We start from the raw sequence: 16,849 nt of genomic DNA, 5'->3' as shown, positions 1-16,849 counted from the left end.
CTTTGCTCGCAAACAAGGCCTCCTAAAAAAGTCTTGTCTCGCTTATACAACACTTTACTTACAAAGGAATTGGTAGTAAAAAGAGCTTATATATTGAAGTGGGAAAAAGATCTGAACACCACATTTACTGACGCCCAAACGAGCCAAATTTATGGTTCTTCACATGGACCTTCATGTTGTGTGAGGGTTCAAGAGAGTTCCTTCAAAGTAGTTGCGAGATGGTACATAGTCCCGGACACAGCTGCAACTTGGCAATCTGCCTCTTCAGGCCTCTGCTGGAGGTGTGAGGGGGATAGAGGAACGTATCTACACATTTGGTGGACGTGCCCTCGTCTCCAGATATTCTGGAGGATGGCAATCCAGCTAATTCTTGATCTTACAAACAAAGGGGAGGGCCCAGAACCCATGCATCTGCTACTAAATTTCCCACTGTGGCCTAATGATAAGGCCAACTCGAAACTGGTGTCTTTTGTGAGCTCAGCCTGCAAACTGCTGATTGCCCAACTGTGGCGCACGACTAAGATACCCACCATATCGCAGCTGTTGCTGAAAATTGACCAATTATACTACGCGGAGGAGCTCTCTGCCCTCTCACGACAACAATTATTCTTCTTTGGGCAAGTTTGGAAGGCCTGGAAAGACTACAAATCTAAACCTTCCTTTCTGACGGCGGTGGCGCAGGAGACGCCATAAAGAAGCCTGGGCCGTCTTCTCCTCCCCATTAGGGGACCGAGGGAGATGATGGCCTAGTTCTGATGAATATAGACATATGATGAATGGACCCTAGACCAACACCCTCTCTCTACTCCATCCCCCCCCCCCCCACCCACATTTCTTCTTTCCTTCTCAAATCTCTTAGATCTTCTATTTCCCTTCCTAGGGGTGGACGGTGGGGGCTGAGAGGCCTTTTTCAGAACCATCAGTGGTCCCCCCCCCCCCCTTCTACTTTCTGGTTTCCTCTGTACGTTCTCCCCCTTTTTCTTTTCTTTCTCCTTTCAATAAGAAAAAAGTTAAAACTGTTCCTCCTTTTTATAATGTCATGAGAGCAAGGCATGATATGGCTTGCCTTTCACTGTTTACCAGATATAATGACCTTTAATAGATCTGAGATTGTATCCAGCAGACGATATTTCGCTTGAAAGGCGGTGTAATGTGATTTAATGTAAGGTAGTTTAGATGCAATGCTAATAATGTCTAAGCTCTGTGATATGTGCATGCATTCTGTTTTTATTGGTTCAATAAACAAAACATTAAAACAAACAAAACACATGTACCAACCCGCGGAAAAAACGCACCAAAACGCATGCGGATTTCGGTGCGTTTTTTTTCCGTGGGTGCGGAAATCTTTCAGTGCCAGCGCAATTTTAAGAAAATTCCATTTTCTAGTGCGCACAAGGCCTAAGCGAGAAAATCTATAAAAAGAACCACCAATTTTGAAATGTCACTCTTTTCCCAATTAGCAAGGCTTAAATATGGGGCATGGGTTTCCAAGGATCTAATAGAATCCAATAAAAAAAAGAGAGAATCACTTCACCCCACCTCTTCCAGAATACAAAACAGTGGAGACAGTAGGGAGGTAAAAATTGCATTAGATGGTTTAATTAACTCTACTTCCACAGGGCTTTGAGTAGCCCATGTTAATTTTTTAGTGGTCAACAAATTATAATTTAAGTTAAACATTTCTTTCCTTCTAGGTATGATAATGGCTTCTAACCTTAACCCACAATAACCCATTTGTGTGTACAATATTTCCCTCATTCTAAACATGTCAAGGGTTTCTCCCCTGTGTGAACTCTTTGGTGTTTTGCAAGATTTGATTTTTAATTATCTCCCACATTCTGAACATCAAAAAGGCTTCTCCCCTGTGTGAATTATCTGATGTGTAACAAGAGTTGATTTTTGGTTAAAACATTTTCCACATTCTGAACATCAAAAAGGCTTCTCCCCTGTGTGAGTTATCTGATGTGTAACAAGAGTTGATTTTTGGTTAAAACATCTCCCACATTCTGAACATGAAAAAGGCTTCTCCCCTGTGTGAGTTTTCTGGTGTCTAAGAAGATGTGACTTTCGTTTAAAACATTTCCCACATTCTGAACATAAATATGGCTTCTCTCTTGTGTGAGTTCTCTGATGTGTAAAAAGATTTGATTTATCTGCAAAACATTTCCCACAATCTGAACATGAGTATGGCTTTTCCCCTGTGTGAGTTCTCTGATGTGTAGCAAGACTTGATTTTTGTTTAAAACATTTCCCACATTCTGAACATGAATATGGCTTCTCCCCTGTGTGAGTTTTGTGGTGATAAATAAGATTTGAATTCCAGTTAAAACATTTCCCACATTCTGAACATGAAAATGGCTTTTTCCCTGTGTGAATTCTCTGATGTTTAATAAGATTTGATATCTTATTAAAACATTTCCCACATTCTGAACATGAAAATGCCTTCTGGTAACTAACAGATTCTGAACAAAATCTTTTCTCCCCTGTGTGATTTTTGTTACTAATTTTTTGGTATTCTGAAGCTGAAAATGGCTTCTTTGCTGTAAGGGCACTTAGATTTTTAATGCCGTTTTTGTGACATTTATTTTTCTTAATAGTCTGTGATGACTCAGAAGTTAAGACTTGCTTAATCAAAGCAGATGATAGATCTTTGCTGTGAAGGGATGATGGTATATCTGGAATAGCGGCATTCATTTCAGTTATATCTTGTATAACAGCAAGGTCATAGGATTTAAAAATTGAAGATGTCAGCTGTGCCTCTAATCTTCTGGTACAGTCATCTGCCAAAAATAAAAAATATTTTCATTAACATACAAACTTAAGGATACAATTTTCTAAAATAGCTTGTTACGCAGTTACTGGCATCCCCGCTCTGTAATGCACCCTTTTCCCGGTGCAGATATCCTGGGAGTGTGCTCACATAATCTTAAAGGGAGAGCGTGCCCTAACCCGAAAGAATCTCACAACCTATGGCTGAGAGGCACTAGGTATCCTAAGGCATCCTCCACCTATGACAGGTGCCTAGGCAGCATGGTCTATCCTTAGAGTCGCATTGCTAGTTGTCAGTTCCCGTTCTGAGTCTTATGCTGTTTGTGCTAACAAGTGTCTGTATCCTAGTATCCACTGTGCCCACTGTAGATGTTGCATCTACCTATACCAGCTGTGCCAACTATATCTACTGAACCTGTTGTATCAGCACATATCCGCTGCACCTGTTTACACCAGACATCTGGTCTGCACACGATCACGTTAGTGACTGTCAGTATCAAATTTCCGACCCCATGGGTCAGCTGTCACAGTACCAAGACTCCCTTTTTGGCATTTAGCAGATACATTCTAATACAAGCCTATCTTCACCATCAGAGGCTCTAGTGAACCCGAGGAAGTCACTTAGTTATGCCCCTCCTGGTTGAGACAGTGCTGCGGCCCAGTGAGACCCCTCCCACTTGCACCCACAAGAATAAAAGTTTGCAAAGGCCAGGGTTTCCGTTGGCTACAGAACTCCTCAGCTCACAGGTATGCAGCAAGAGACGGTTAGTCAACGGGAACAACAAGACCAAATCCTGACCTACTTGCAGTCAGTGAACAACCACTTGCAAGCCATGACACTAATGTCTACACCCGATCTTGTCCTGGCTGTTGTCACCACCTGGGCAGCAAATCCAGATCAAAGCTTCGGTCCTCATCTGTCTCCTCCTCTGTGGTTTGATGGCAATCCCAGGCAATGCAGGGGAGTTATAAATCAGTGCACTTCGAAATTTTGTCTCATCAGTTTGTCTCAGACCGGGCTAAAGTGGCCTTTATAATGTCACACATGACCTTGCTTAGATCAATCCATTATGGGAGAGAAGTGATCCTTTTGTCTTGGACCAGCAAACTTTCCAGGCGGGAAGGGGGGATGGCAAGGTATTCAATGAACTGATTCGAGCATCCTTGGCACCACAGAGGGATGCTTCTACTACGGAGATCTTACTCACCAGATCTGTTTCTGTCCTTTTGAAGTCGTGAAACTTCCAAGCCTAGGGTCTCTAGGAGAGGGTACCCTAGGTGACAGCAAGTCCTCTCTGTCCTTATCTATATCCGTCCGTATCCTATGGCAGCACCTGATTTACTAAGTGGTCTATCTGGACACCAGATCCAGAGAAGGTGTCGGCGGTTGTGAAGTGACCTCATCCTGATGGAGTGAAGTTGATTCAGCGGTTACTGGATTTCGCCAATTATTACCACCAATTAATTTAGCAATTGTCGTTTCATATTCTCCCTGTCACGGCCATGACCTGCAAAGTGGTGAATCCCAAGATGCGGACTTCTGAAGTAGGGAGTGCAATTATTGCCCTCAAGTGTGCCTTCTCATCGGTGCCAGAGCTGCAAAGACCAGAGACTAACAGGCAGTTCTTCTTGGAAGTGGATGCTTCATCCTCCGGGTCCGGAGCGATCCTCATGCTGAAGTCTGCTTCTGGCAAGGGGGTAACCTGCTGCTTTTTCTGCTCCTGAGCACAACTACTAGATTGGCGACTAAGAATTGTTGGCAATCAACAAGGCACTGGAGCTGTGCATCCTGTTGTCATCTACACTGACCACAAAAACGTGGCCTACCTAAAATCGGCTTAGAGTTTGAATCTGTGCCAAGCCCAGTGCTCTTTGCCCACTTTGGCTTTGTTCTACATTTCCGTCAGGCAGAAAAGAGCATCATGGTGGATGCACTATCCAGGACCTTTTTGTTGGCCGATCATGAGGAAGAGCCTCAACATATTATTAAGCCCTTCAAGATGCTCACGGTAGGTCCAGTTAGCGTGTGTCCGGTACCACCCGGGAAGAAGTTTGTGGCGGCGGCAGACAGGAAGTGTGTTGCAGTGGGGTCACTCCTTAGCTGGCTGGTCATGCCAGTTAGAAGACAACTCTGTTGGAAGACAGCTTCTGGCTGGGCGACTACTACCTCTACCTGTGATGTCCGCTCCTTGGCAACACATATGGACTTCATCACCAACCTGCCGGTGTCCTCTGGTTGCTCCATCATCTGAACAGTAGTAGACAGGTTCTCTAAAATCACCTACTTCACACAGTGGTCAGGTCTTCTTCTGTGTTCTCTGAGCATTTCATCTACACATTGTGTCCAATTGAGGCGTCTAATTCACATCTCGGTTCTGGAAGGCTACCTGTAAGCTGATGGATGTCACTTTGGACTTCTCATTGGCCTACCATCCACAGTCTAACAGCCAAGTGGAACAGGTCAACCACGTCCTGACATTTTCTGTGGCACTTCATTAACGAACACCACAGCGATTGGGTCAATCTTCCACCATTGGCGGAGTTCTTTCATAATAATCATGTGAGTCTTTGGCTAACCCTCCATTACTCATAGTATATTGACAACAGCCCAAAATCCTTCTTCCTATGGCTATCAGTTCCGGCATCCCTGCGGCCAATGTTTTTGTCAAGGGGTTCTCCGTAGTCTTGTTGGAGACCAAAACCTCCCTGGAGCAGTCCTTCATCAGGATGAAAAGGCATGCGGATAAGAGATGGATCTTCCTACATCCCTTCCCAGAGATAAGATGTGGCTCTCTTCTAGATATGTCTTCCTCAAGATGCCTTCCTACAAATTGGGTCCCTGTCTTATTAGTCCCTTCAAGGTGCTTCAAAAGATTAACGCCGTGTCCTATAAGCTGAAGCTTCTGGCCTTCTTGCAGATCCGCAACTCCTTCCATATGTCTCTGCTCAAGCCTCTCGTTATGGGCCTCTGCTTCAGAAATCCTGGTGCCCTGCCTTCACCGGTCAGTGTGTAAGACGTATTTGAGGCAAAAGGCATCCTAGCCATGACAAAGATGAAAGGTAAAACCCTCCTTTTGGTTCATTGGATGAGATTTAGTCCTGAGGAGAGGTCATGGGAGCCCATTAATGCACCTCTTCTCCTGAAGAAATGGCTTTTAGGCCTGCAAAAGGGGGAAGTAAGGGGGGTGGGGGTACTGTAATTCTGGTACTGGTGTCCCTGCACTGTCCTGCCCCCTTTCACCGGCAGGGACACAGACACCCTTACCCTACTGGCTGCCCATTGGTGGCTTCCGTGTCCGGTCTCTGCCGCTGTCTCCAAGGAATGAAACACGCCATGTACCTATTTTTAAAGAGCCAGTGTATCCCCACCCGGAAATACCTCTCAGCTTATAGCTGAGAGGTGTACCGCCCTGAGAGGGGCCCGGCCGCTCTCCGCGGCTCGGGCCGAGCCGCTCGAGGTCCGGGCTCGGGTTGTCGGTGGCACGAGCACCTCCGGACTGGGGGCCACGTCGCTCTGGTAAGGGGAGGCAGTGGGGTGGTGGTGTGGGACGAGGCGCGCAGCCGGGGGCCGCGTTGTCGTCGAAGGGGTCGTGACGCCGCCCACGGGTCGTGGTGATGGGATGCACCACCGCTGCAGCTGGAGTGAAGTGGGCTCGTCCGGCATCGGTGTGGCGGCCGCAGCCTAGATGTTAGCCCCTCCGTGGGTAGGGGCGGTGTGTCCTGGGGCCCATGGGGGACTGGCGACAGTGTTATTGTCGGGGTGCAGGGTGCTGTGCTGCGGTGCAGTGTCATGCCCGAATGGCACTGGTGTACTCTCGATTTAATTCACACTCAGAGGCACTGGTAAACCAAAGTTCGGGTATGGTCGGGTCCTGCAGCCGGCTGCTTGTGTCCCCTTGTGAGGTTGATAATGGCCCCTTTCCCTTGCACCTCTTGTTGTGGTTTTCGGCTCCCCTGCCAGGACAGTGGTAGCCCGCTCCCCGACGTTGAGCTGCCGGAGGAGCCCTCGGTTGCCCGCAGGCGCTGGCCCGTTGGATGCTTGGCCCTTGGCAGTGGCTCTCACCCGGTATCGGTGGGCTTTTGCCTTCTTTCGGGACTTTGGGTGAGGATGAACCCATGAGGTCCAGCCAGCAATCAGTTAATTTGCCTATACTCAGTGGCTTCTAAGCTAGGACGGGGTCTGAGTACCCGGTTTCTGGTGCTCCGGTAAATGGTTGACTCCCCGGTTCAGGGCCGGCGGGCTCCAACCCTGGCTTGGTCCCTACAGTTCCGCCGGTTGCTGTACCGGTACTCCTGCAGGCGGCCACCACTGTCTGCCTGCCTGACGTTTCAAGGGTCCCAGCTCCTACCCGGGTCCCTGACAGCTCTACAACTCCACTCCTCCCTGTCACTCTCCAAAACTGTTCTCCTTGTATTTCCTGCCTCATGACAGTAGTCTCCTCGGTGGGCGTGCCTTTCCACCTGACTCCGCCCACCTGGTGTGCCCTACTGGCCCTGAGGGAGGCATCAGGTCTCCCTTTCGGGTGACGGGTGTGTCCTCACAAGGGATGGGGGTGTGTGTGCTATGTGGTAGGTGTTGTTACCTGTGACCCCTGGGGTCCAGGGCGTCACATTCCCCCTTGGTTTAATGCAGACCGTCCACAGGCTGCCTGACCAACTCCGGTTTATTTTTATTTTTCATTCAACTGTAAAACGGTAAAACGGGAAACAATCACAATTATAATAACATTTGTACATTATATGATTTCTGCAGGTCTTCCCATAATGGGAGGCATTTTACTGTAACGTTGCATAACTTTATTAAACGGAACGGGTTCATGTCCTTCGCCTTTCCCACCCAAACAACCTAGCCTTGATGCTGCCCCTAAGAAATGGGCAGCACCCCTTTTCCCCAGTCCGGAAACAGGAACATGGCCAGATCACTCAGGCGGGAACGGGTACGGTGCGGTGCACCCGGCAGTTGCTCAAGGGCTCCCCGGAGGATGGTCACTGGTCCCTGTGGTGACCGGACCCCAGCCTGCTCTGCTGCGGGTCCTTCCTCCAATCTGCCTCTCCGGAGGCTAACGGAACAGGAAGGCATGTTTAGGGGGGCAGGTAGGGCAATATTTACAAGCCCAAAAGTTTTTGGGTGGCCAGCAAGTCCACGGCCTTGTCCATGAGCAGTCACTCACGCAACAGGGTTGTCAACAGGGGTCAAACACAAGTCCCAACGGGGACGGGTCCTTTTGTAGCTAACGGGCTACCAGCTTTATTCTGCAACGGGGAACTTTTCTTCCACCTCCACTTTGGGGCTGTACAGTGAAGGAGGGGGCTGTCTGCCACTTCGGACATCTAGGGCAAACCAGCCCCTCTCCCCTCGGTGCCGGGTGTAGTGCACCAGATCCCCGGGCAGGAGGTCGCGGTCTGGATGTCCGAACGGGAGATGAGAATTCACATCCCGCCAGGAAAAGAAAACTTCTCCATCCAATTCAGGGTCGTACAAAACCCCCCAGCGTTTGTCCTTGTTGAACCTCCTGACCTGGCCCTGGTAGGTGGGGCCCTGCACCCAATATCCAGCGCTCCTTAGATGCTCCTTCCCCTCGATGGTACGGGCAAGTACCTCCTCTCTCCTCTTCTCTCTGGCCACTATCTCCTGGCTCAGTTGGCTAGGGTGCTGCTCACAGTACGGGGCACTCGCACGCCCGGGGTCTACTGCGGTGGGGATCTGGCCCAGCCGGCGCTCCCCGGTGCCAACCGCGATCGGCACTCTCCAAGGGGGGCATCGCTGTGTCGCGGCCGGCTCTGCTGCCTTGCAGCTGCCTCCCCGCCGAACATCAGCTGAGGCCCATGACCCTGGAGCGGCTTGCCTTGCCTTCTGGGCCTTCTTGGCCGGGCGGACTGCTGGGGCCTGGGCACTCTTGGGCGCGGTCACTTCCGGTACATCCGGCATCGCCTCATGATCAGGTGCTGGCCGGTAACGGGTCCCCTCGGGCAACGGGCACAGCGCGTCCGGGTTCCACAGCAGGTCCGGGCCAGCCTCCCCAAGCAGCTTCCCATGAGCGCCCGGGACGGACTCCACCACCGGTATCGGGGGTAGGGATACCGGTGGAGGAGCAGCAACAACCACTGCAGGCACTGGAGGAGGTGGTATGGCGGGCAGCAGCAGACCGAGCCCCTCAGACACGATGGCCGACCCCTCAAGGGCATAGGGACGTGGGTCGCCTTCCCACCCTGCCAACACCGTCATCCTTTCACGGGCCCGCACGGCAGCCACTATCTCCCCCATCTCCACCGCCCAGAGCTCCACCAGGAAGCTTACCTGGTGCTGGAGGCGGTGACACATCTCCTCTGTCCGGGCCTTCACCCACGCCGCCGTTCCTTGCACAGGCAACGGGGTATTGGGACCCTGGACGGGAGTCGCTATGCTGCACTGTCGGGGTCCAGGAACGGAACGGATGCAGGGTCCTGGAGTCCCTGCCTTTTTATCTTCTCGGTTACATCAGGCAGCCTCCTCGCCCGCCTCCCCCTTGGTTTTCTCTTAGCACTCTTCCTTCGGGGGCGGGGCTTCACTTTTGCGCCTTCACTGCTCGGGGAAGACGACTCGAGCGGGAAACTTTTGCGCCAAGATGGCGGACTTTCAACTTTTTTGGCAGGACGCTGCTGACAGATACTTCTAAGGCGCACTTCCACAGGTAAGTGGACTGTCCGAATCCTGTTCGTGACACCAGAAGAGTCGATGTGTACCGCCCTGAGAGGGGCCCGGCCGCTCTCCGCAGCTCGGGCCGAGCCGCTCAAGGTCCGGGCTCGGGTTGTCGGTGGCACGAGCGCCTCCGGACCGGGGGCCACGTCGCTCTGTTAAGGGGAGGCAGTGGGGTGGTGGTGGTGTGGGACGAGGCGCGCAGCCGGGGGCCGTGTTGTCGTCGGATGGGTCGTGACGCCACCCACGGGTCGTGGTGATGGGTTGCACCACCGCTGCGGCTGGAGTGAAGGGGGCTCGTCCGGGATCGGTGTGGCGGCCGCAGCCTAGATGTTAGCCCCTCCGTGGGTAGGGGCGGTGTGTCCCGGGGCCCGTGGGGGACTGGCAACAGTGTTGTTGTCGGGGTGCAGGGTCATGCCCGGATGGCACTGGTGTACTCTCGATTAATTCACACTCAGAGTCACTGGTAAACCAAAGTTCGGGTATGGTCGGGTCCCGCAGCCGGCTGCTTGTGTCCCCTTGTGAGGTTGATAATGGCCCCTTTCCCTTGCACCTCTTGTTGTGGTTTTCGGCTCCCCTGCCTGGACAGTGGTAGCCCGCTCCCCGGCGTTGAGCTGCCAGAGGAGCCCTCAGTTGCCCGCAGGCGCTGGCCCGCCGGATGTTTGGCCCTTTGCGGTGGCTCTCAGTCGGTATCGGTGGGCTTTTGCCTTCTTTCAGGACTTTGGGTGAAGATGAACCCGTGAGGTCCAGCCAGCAATCAGTTAATTTGCCTATACTCAGTGGCTTCTAAGCTAGGACGGGGTCTGAGTACCCGGTTTCTGGTGCTCCGGTAAACGGTTGACTCCCTGGTTCAGGGCCGGCCTTTTCCGATCCTGAGTCCCCCGGAAGGGGGGTGGGCATTCCAAAAATTCAACTGGAACTGAGGAAAACCCAAACTCATGCCTTGTGATGTGAATAAATTGATTTACTGTTGATTCATTTTACAAAATTGTTTCATATTACAAAATTCTGTTTTGATGTTTTTTCACAATTATAATAGGATTTCAATGGCCAGAAAAGGAAATTTTATTGGCTAGGAAAAGGTTAAAGCAACGTTCCCCTGTAGAAGGTGCCTGGGCAATGAGGTCTATCCTTAAAGACATGCTGCAAGTTGTCAGTTCCCGTTCCGTTTGCTGAGTCTTATGCTGTGTATGCTAACACGTGTCTGTATCCTATTATCCGCTGTGCCTGCCGGACCTGCTGCATCCATCTACACCAACTATGCCAACCATACCTGTTGCATCTATTTATACTTGTATCTGCTGCACCTCTTGTATCAGCCATATCCGCTGCACCTGCTTACACTAGCCGTCGCATCTGCGCCAGACCACATCAGTGACTGTCAGTATCCAATCCTTAACCCTGCGGTCAGCCATCACAGTACCAAGACTCCCTAGCATAGCATCTGGTGGCTATCTACCGGCACAAGCCTATCCTCACTGTGAGAGGCTGAACATGTAAACATATAGTGAACATTGTAAATAAGAAACACAAAAAAACAAATCATGTAATTGCACTTTTTTGCAATTTCACTGCACTTGGAATATTTTTCCCATTTTTCAGTACACTATATGATAAAAATAAATAGTGTAATTCAAAAGAAAAACTCATTCCACAAAAAATAATCCCTAATATGTCGACGTTGACTGAAAAATAAAAAGGTTATGTTTCTTGGAAGAAGGGAGGAAAAATAAAAAATAAAAAAAAAATTGCCCATGGATGAAGGCGTTAAATTTTAGAAATCATGTGGGTGGGCTGCCCGGCCTCCATGTACCCACTGTGGAATACGGTAATTCTAACCTCCCTCATATGTTAGATTTACCCTCTGCCGAACTTTGGATATAAACGCCCCTATCAGCGCATTCAGCAGAAGGGAGAGAAGGAAGATCCATCAATAAGATGCCGAGATTCTAGGAAGGAGTCATTGCTCTCAGTGGAGAAACAATAAGAATCTTGTAGTTATGATACTTATTAATGACGAATAAAAATAAAATAAGTGATGTATAAAGCAAGCTTTCCACACTACTTAGGTCTCTTCATCAACTACAAAATTATTATTTTGTTTCTCACCTGGTGAACATGGCACCAAACTAACAATGTACAGTAGGAGGTCACCAGCATGATTACCCTCCGCTCTTAGGGGTCCACCATACAGATTAGATTTTTCTCCCCATGATTTTCTGTTGTCTGCACATTCTACGTACACTGTCATTTGGCTTTCCAGATTAGAGATCTGGGCAGCTAAGGGTCAATGTCTTCTAAATTCAGGGGATAGGGTGGATCCTACCTCTAAGATCTGGCTGATACAGATCTTACTCCAACAGAAGGTCGTCCAATATTCAAAATAATGGGGACAGTTTTGGGTGGAGGAGCATGTGGTGGTCTAGCAGCAGAATGGTGACCATTTTATATGGCCGGACTACAACCCTGATAAAGCAGCCACAGCCGATGACTAAGAAGAATCTGTGACTTCTCTGCATTTAGTGGTCACTACTCACCTGGGCGGTTATCTGTAGGAATCTCCTCTTTACACCGCTCATCACCCCTCACATATGTCTCTGTAGTATTAATATGGGTCAGATCTTCCCCCTGAAACAGATATTGTAAAGTCATAGACAGATGGAGAAGTCACATCTATGATCAGCTCTAATCCTGCCATCTCCACCGCTCTCATTACACAAGTATAAACATATAATACTGGAGGATAAAACAAGACTGAGTACGAGACTTTCACAGCCGTCTACACATCATAAGGAGATTTCATGGCACCTTCTCTCCATCTACCTGATGATCCTGAGGAACATCGGGATCTTCTTGTTTACAGTCCTGTGGGAGAAGAGGACGGGGACATCTCTCTGGTGTTGTCCTCTTACTGGATAGACCTGGAGGAGACACATACAGGGACTGAATTCATTCCTTACATACAGATAATTATAGGCCGTGTGTATTTAGTCCTGTCTATTACCTGGTGATGTGAGGGGCTGGGGAACCTCCATCAGGTCGTCCTTGTACAGATCTTTGTGACCTTCTAAATACTTCCACTCCTCCATGGAGAAATAGACGGTGACGTCCTGACACCTTATAGGAACCTGACACATACAATGATACCGTCACCCCCGATCCCTTCATAGCGTTACTGTATAATGTCCCAGCATTCCCAGCAGTGTCACCTCTCCAGTCAGCAGCTCAATCATCTTGTAGGTGAGTTCTAGGATCTTCTGGTCATTGATGTCCTCATGTATCGGGGGGTGAGGTGGAGGCCCCGTGATTGGGCTCAGGGGTCTTCCCCATCCCTCAGACACAGGGGCCTGACAGCGCTCACTAGAGGTCTTCTTCACTACTGTGTAATCCTGGTTATGGAGAGACACAGTAAGAAATCTCACTACAGACATTTCCAGAGTCCTCACCTCTCCAGTTCTGTCCATCTGTTATTCCCATAGATAAGAATGATGTAATGTGACGTCATCAGAATCTCTCACCTCTCCAGTAAGCCGGAAGAGGATCTCTAGGGTGAGGTGTAATATCCTCTCCGCCATCTTGTCCCTGTCCATATCCATCCTTCACGGGGAATCAGGAGAATTCTCTTCTATAGAAGATGTTAGAGGATCCGATATTGTAGGGACCTGAATGGGGAGAAGATGACGATGTAACATCATAAAGAATCCGCTGCAATGATAAACCTACTGGAGGTAATGAAGGGAACATAAGGATATAAAATGTATAGATGATGTATTCTTTCTGTTCTCGTATGGACTGGAACATAAGTTGAATTGCTGACCAAGACATCGCTGTGGTCCCACTCACTGTATATGCTGACTAGTTATGGGTGAGCGTGCTTGACGTGCTCGGCACTCTATTGCGCATTTTGCTGCTCAGACGCCATGCTTGAGTCTCCTCCCCATGTTTCCCGGCTTTTTTTCAGCCAGTAAACATTCAAGGATTGCCTGCAAATTATGGTACTGCTGTAGTCATCTTAGCTACTGGCATTACTGTGATGGGTCGGCCACATCACATCATCGGGTCTATATAAGACCCAGAAATACCATGTTTGCCGCACTGTACCTGGAAACAATGTAAGGAGATATTCTGCTGGAGTAGGGATAGTGTGTTATAGCGTGACAGTACCTGCTGGTGCAGTCTTTCAGTGTTAAAAGAAAGCCATTCTAGTCTCTAATAATACCGCTAAAAATGTAATTTACTCTCTAATAATACCATTCTTAGCTGCATTTAGTGTAGGGCAAGCTGCTGGAGAAGGGTTAGTGTATAAGAAGCCTGTAGGCAGGGATTCTAGTCTTACAGACTGTGCTGCTGACACTAAAAATGTAATTTACTCTCTAATAATACCGTTCTTAGCTGCATTTAGTGTAGGGCAAGCTGCTGGAGAAGGGTTAGTGTATAAGAAGCCTGTAGGCAGGGATTCTAGTCTTACAGACTGTGCTGCTGACACTAAAAATGTAATTTACTCTCTAATAATACCGCTCTTAGCTGCGTACATAATTTAAAATGCGCAAGGCGTGCGGTAAGGACATGGAAGTAGGTGTTCTGCTGATGGTGGTGCACGCAGAGGCCGTGGCCATGAGTCAGGGCAAACTGGACCTGCGGTGGGCACACTGCAAACGCACTTACCATCTAGACCTTCCTACCTCACTTTGCAGGGGGCGCAGGACACCACTGCTGAAGCCAGAGCAGTGCGAGCAGGTTGTGTCAACACTCAGAATGGTCAGGAGCACAGAGTCCTCGCCACTTCCTCCTTGGGGCGTCTGTATCTATAAGAAGAAAAGGAGCAAAAGCGTCACCAGTCATAGACATCAGCGAGAGAAAAACACCAAGAACGTCTCAGAGCTGAAGGGGTTAATGCCCCCTGCCCCAGTAATGGGGAATCTCCACACACCTCCTCCTGCAGAGCCGCACACTAGATATATGGCTGCTCTGTGCTTCCAGGACCTGGGATGATGTCACATGGAGGGGAGGAGTCAGGGGTCACATGATCAGCTCCTCAGTGTATGCAGAAACTGCTGCCGATAATGTTTGTGTGATGATGATTGGCTGTTCCTGAGGCTGGAGTGTAGAGCAGTGATGCACCCAGTGGCCGGATTACCCGCGGATTTGCTGCATGTTATGTTCATAACATCTCTGCAGTGATTCACCAGCAAATCCTATTGGAAAAAAAATGCTGTGCGCACTATGCGGATTTTGACAGCTGCATGTTTTGCTGTCGGATTCCCGCAGCAAAAACAATTGCATGTCACTTCTTTTCTGCAAGTCGCTGTGGGATTTCACTCCATTGACTGCAATGTAATCATGAAATCCCGTAGGGAATAACGCAGTTGTACACACTTATTGGGCATCAATGGTTGACCAAATTGAAGGAGTGACACCATTTTCCAATAAAAAACAATCTTTATTTGAACACATAATTAAAATATTTAATTCTATTAAAATATTCTAATCCTTTAGACGCGTTCACAACGGTGAAGGATATTCACCTTTTTTCAAGAAAAATTCTGCTTAAAAAATTGCATCACAAGACACAAGTTTCCGATATCTTCACCACTAGGGAGGAGCAAGAGGCACTTTCAATTTTACAGTCCTTGGAGGAGGAGAGCTCTGAAAATGAGGTTGGTAATTTCCCGTTGCAGCTTATGAATAAATCTAGAAAATTCCCAAGCCTGAGTATTTGTCCGGCCTTAGAGGTATTTACAAAAATTGTCTCTCAGGAGATTGAGGATTTAGCCGCCTTACCTTCACCAGCCCGAAATCTCAGTAAAGCTGGTTTGAAAGAGTTACAATCTTGGCAGGATGTCATAATTAAGCCAGCTGATAAAGGCGGTAACCTCGTTATTTGGCCTTGTGACAAATATGAGGAGCAGGCTAACAAACTATTGGGAGATACCAATTGCTACCGGAAATTACCATGCAATCCTACCTCGTCTTTTCATAGTTCCCTAATCGTGATCTTAGAACAGGCATATGAGAAGGGGAATATACCTAAAAAGTTCCTGGACACCATCAAAAAACTCCATCCACGGCTTCCGGCTCTGTACCTGATTCCTAAAATCCACAAGGATCCAACTAACCCCCCTGGCAGGCCCATAATATCAGGGAATGGTAGCCTCATTGAATTGGTTTGTCAGGTCATTGACTATTATTTGAAACCGTTGGTATGTGAACTGCCATCTTACATTCGGGATACCACGGCGGCTCTCAGACGTCTGGATGGGATCCATCTGGAAGATAACATGATGATGGTGTCTGCCGACATTGAATCTCTGTACACCTCCATCAGACATCCGGATGGTCTGAGAGCTGTCTCGTGGTACCTTGAATCTAGTAATATTGCGCGACCTACGGTGGATTTAATTTTAGTCTTATTAGAGTATATACTGACACATAATATCTTTATATTCAATGGGAAGGTCTACCTACAAATCCATTGTACTGCCATGGGTGCTTGTTGCGCGCCATCCTATGCCAACCTTTTCTTGGGGGCATGGGAACGGCAGATCTTTGTGAGTGATAATAACCTATGCACACATCAGGTTTTGAATTGGATCAGGTATATAGATGATGTGTGGTTTATTTGGGAGGGTGATGTTGATGGATTACAGGAATTTATGCAATGTTTAAATCAAAATAATTTGATTAAACTCACCTTCAAATATGGCCGTGAAATCAATTTTTTGGATCTGAAGATTGTGGCATTATCGGATGGCCTATTGTCTACTCAGGTTTTTCGTAAACCCACTGCCACCAATTCTTTATTACTTGCGTCGTCCGCTCATCCCAAAAATACCATCAAGGGGATTCCTATCAGCCAGTTCCTCAGAGTCAGGAGGATCGGTTCGGATGATACTGGTTTCATGACTCATTCCGAGGAGCTGGCTCATAGATTTGATCAAGAGGCTATAGTCGGAGAACAATAAGAAATGGCTTTAAGAGAGCGGCAGGGTCTTCTAGAAATTCTCTTCTTTTCTCCAACACTGTGAAAGCTAAAAATGACCAGACAGTGCGTCTCATCACCACTTATAATAACAAGTGGGATAGAATGAGGACAATTGTCCAAAAAGATTGGAATATTCTATTGACAGACCCGGTTCTAAAAAGAATTCTCCCATTACGACCATCTATTGTGGCCAAGCATGGCAAAAATTTGAGGGATATGCTGGTCCATAGTAACTATGAACCATCTCGGATAGGTATGTCTAGTCAACCACTACCAGTAGGCTTTTTTCCTTGCGGTCTTTGCAAGGCATGTGCCAATCTTGTGAAATCCAAGAAATTCCACAATTTTGATGGATCACGTGAGTTCGATATCAGACATCGGATCACGTGTTCCTCAAAAGGAGTAATTTACAGGATTGAGTG

General features: G+C 48.4%; 1 protein-coding gene and 1 long non-coding RNA gene across 2 annotated transcripts; both read right to left on the bottom strand.

Annotated features, from left to right (window-relative positions):
* Nucleotides 1-1,583: 1,583 nt before the first annotated feature.
* LOC142312974 (uncharacterized) lies at nucleotides 1,584-12,876 on the bottom strand. Its single transcript, XM_075351963.1, has 5 exons — nucleotides 12,655-12,876; nucleotides 12,450-12,573; nucleotides 12,269-12,366; nucleotides 11,983-12,073; nucleotides 1,584-2,780 (listed from the first exon to the last, which is right to left on the bottom strand). The coding sequence occupies exons 1-5, from the start codon at nucleotides 12,874-12,876 to the stop codon at nucleotides 1,930-1,932; spliced, it is 1,386 nt and encodes a 461-aa protein (XP_075208078.1). The 3' UTR covers nucleotides 1,584-1,929.
* Nucleotides 12,877-12,968: 92 nt separating this feature from the next.
* LOC142312287 (uncharacterized) lies at nucleotides 12,969-14,432 on the bottom strand. Its single transcript, XR_012754351.1, has 3 exons — nucleotides 14,376-14,432; nucleotides 14,128-14,250; nucleotides 12,969-13,107 (listed from the first exon to the last, which is right to left on the bottom strand). It is a non-coding gene; the product is annotated as an uncharacterized LOC142312287 (long non-coding RNA).
* Between the last annotated feature and the right edge of the window lie 2,417 nt (nucleotides 14,433-16,849).

Source organism: Anomaloglossus baeobatrachus, chromosome 5 (genome assembly GCF_048569485.1).
Source record: "Anomaloglossus baeobatrachus isolate aAnoBae1 chromosome 5, aAnoBae1.hap1, whole genome shotgun sequence".
NCBI lineage: Eukaryota > Metazoa > Chordata > Amphibia > Anura > Aromobatidae > Anomaloglossus > Anomaloglossus baeobatrachus.
The sequence above is the reverse complement of the archived record's forward strand: the minus strand, read 5'-3'. Positions and strand labels throughout refer to the sequence as shown.

Bases quoted from the DNA above. Each gene is read 5' to 3' on its own strand.
- LOC142312974 (XM_075351963.1), bottom strand. From the start codon at position 12,876: ATGTCTGTAGTGAGATTTCTTACTGTGTCTCTCCATAACCAGGATTAC. The intron at 12,367-12,449 runs GTAATAGACAGG...TGTCTCCTCCAG, and splicing joins CCAGCCCCTCACATCACCAG to GTCTATCCAGTAAGAGGACA. The intron at 2,781-11,982 runs GTGAGTAGTGAC...TATTTTTGGCAG, and splicing joins TCCTACAGATAACCGCCCAG to ATGACTGTACCAGAAGATTA.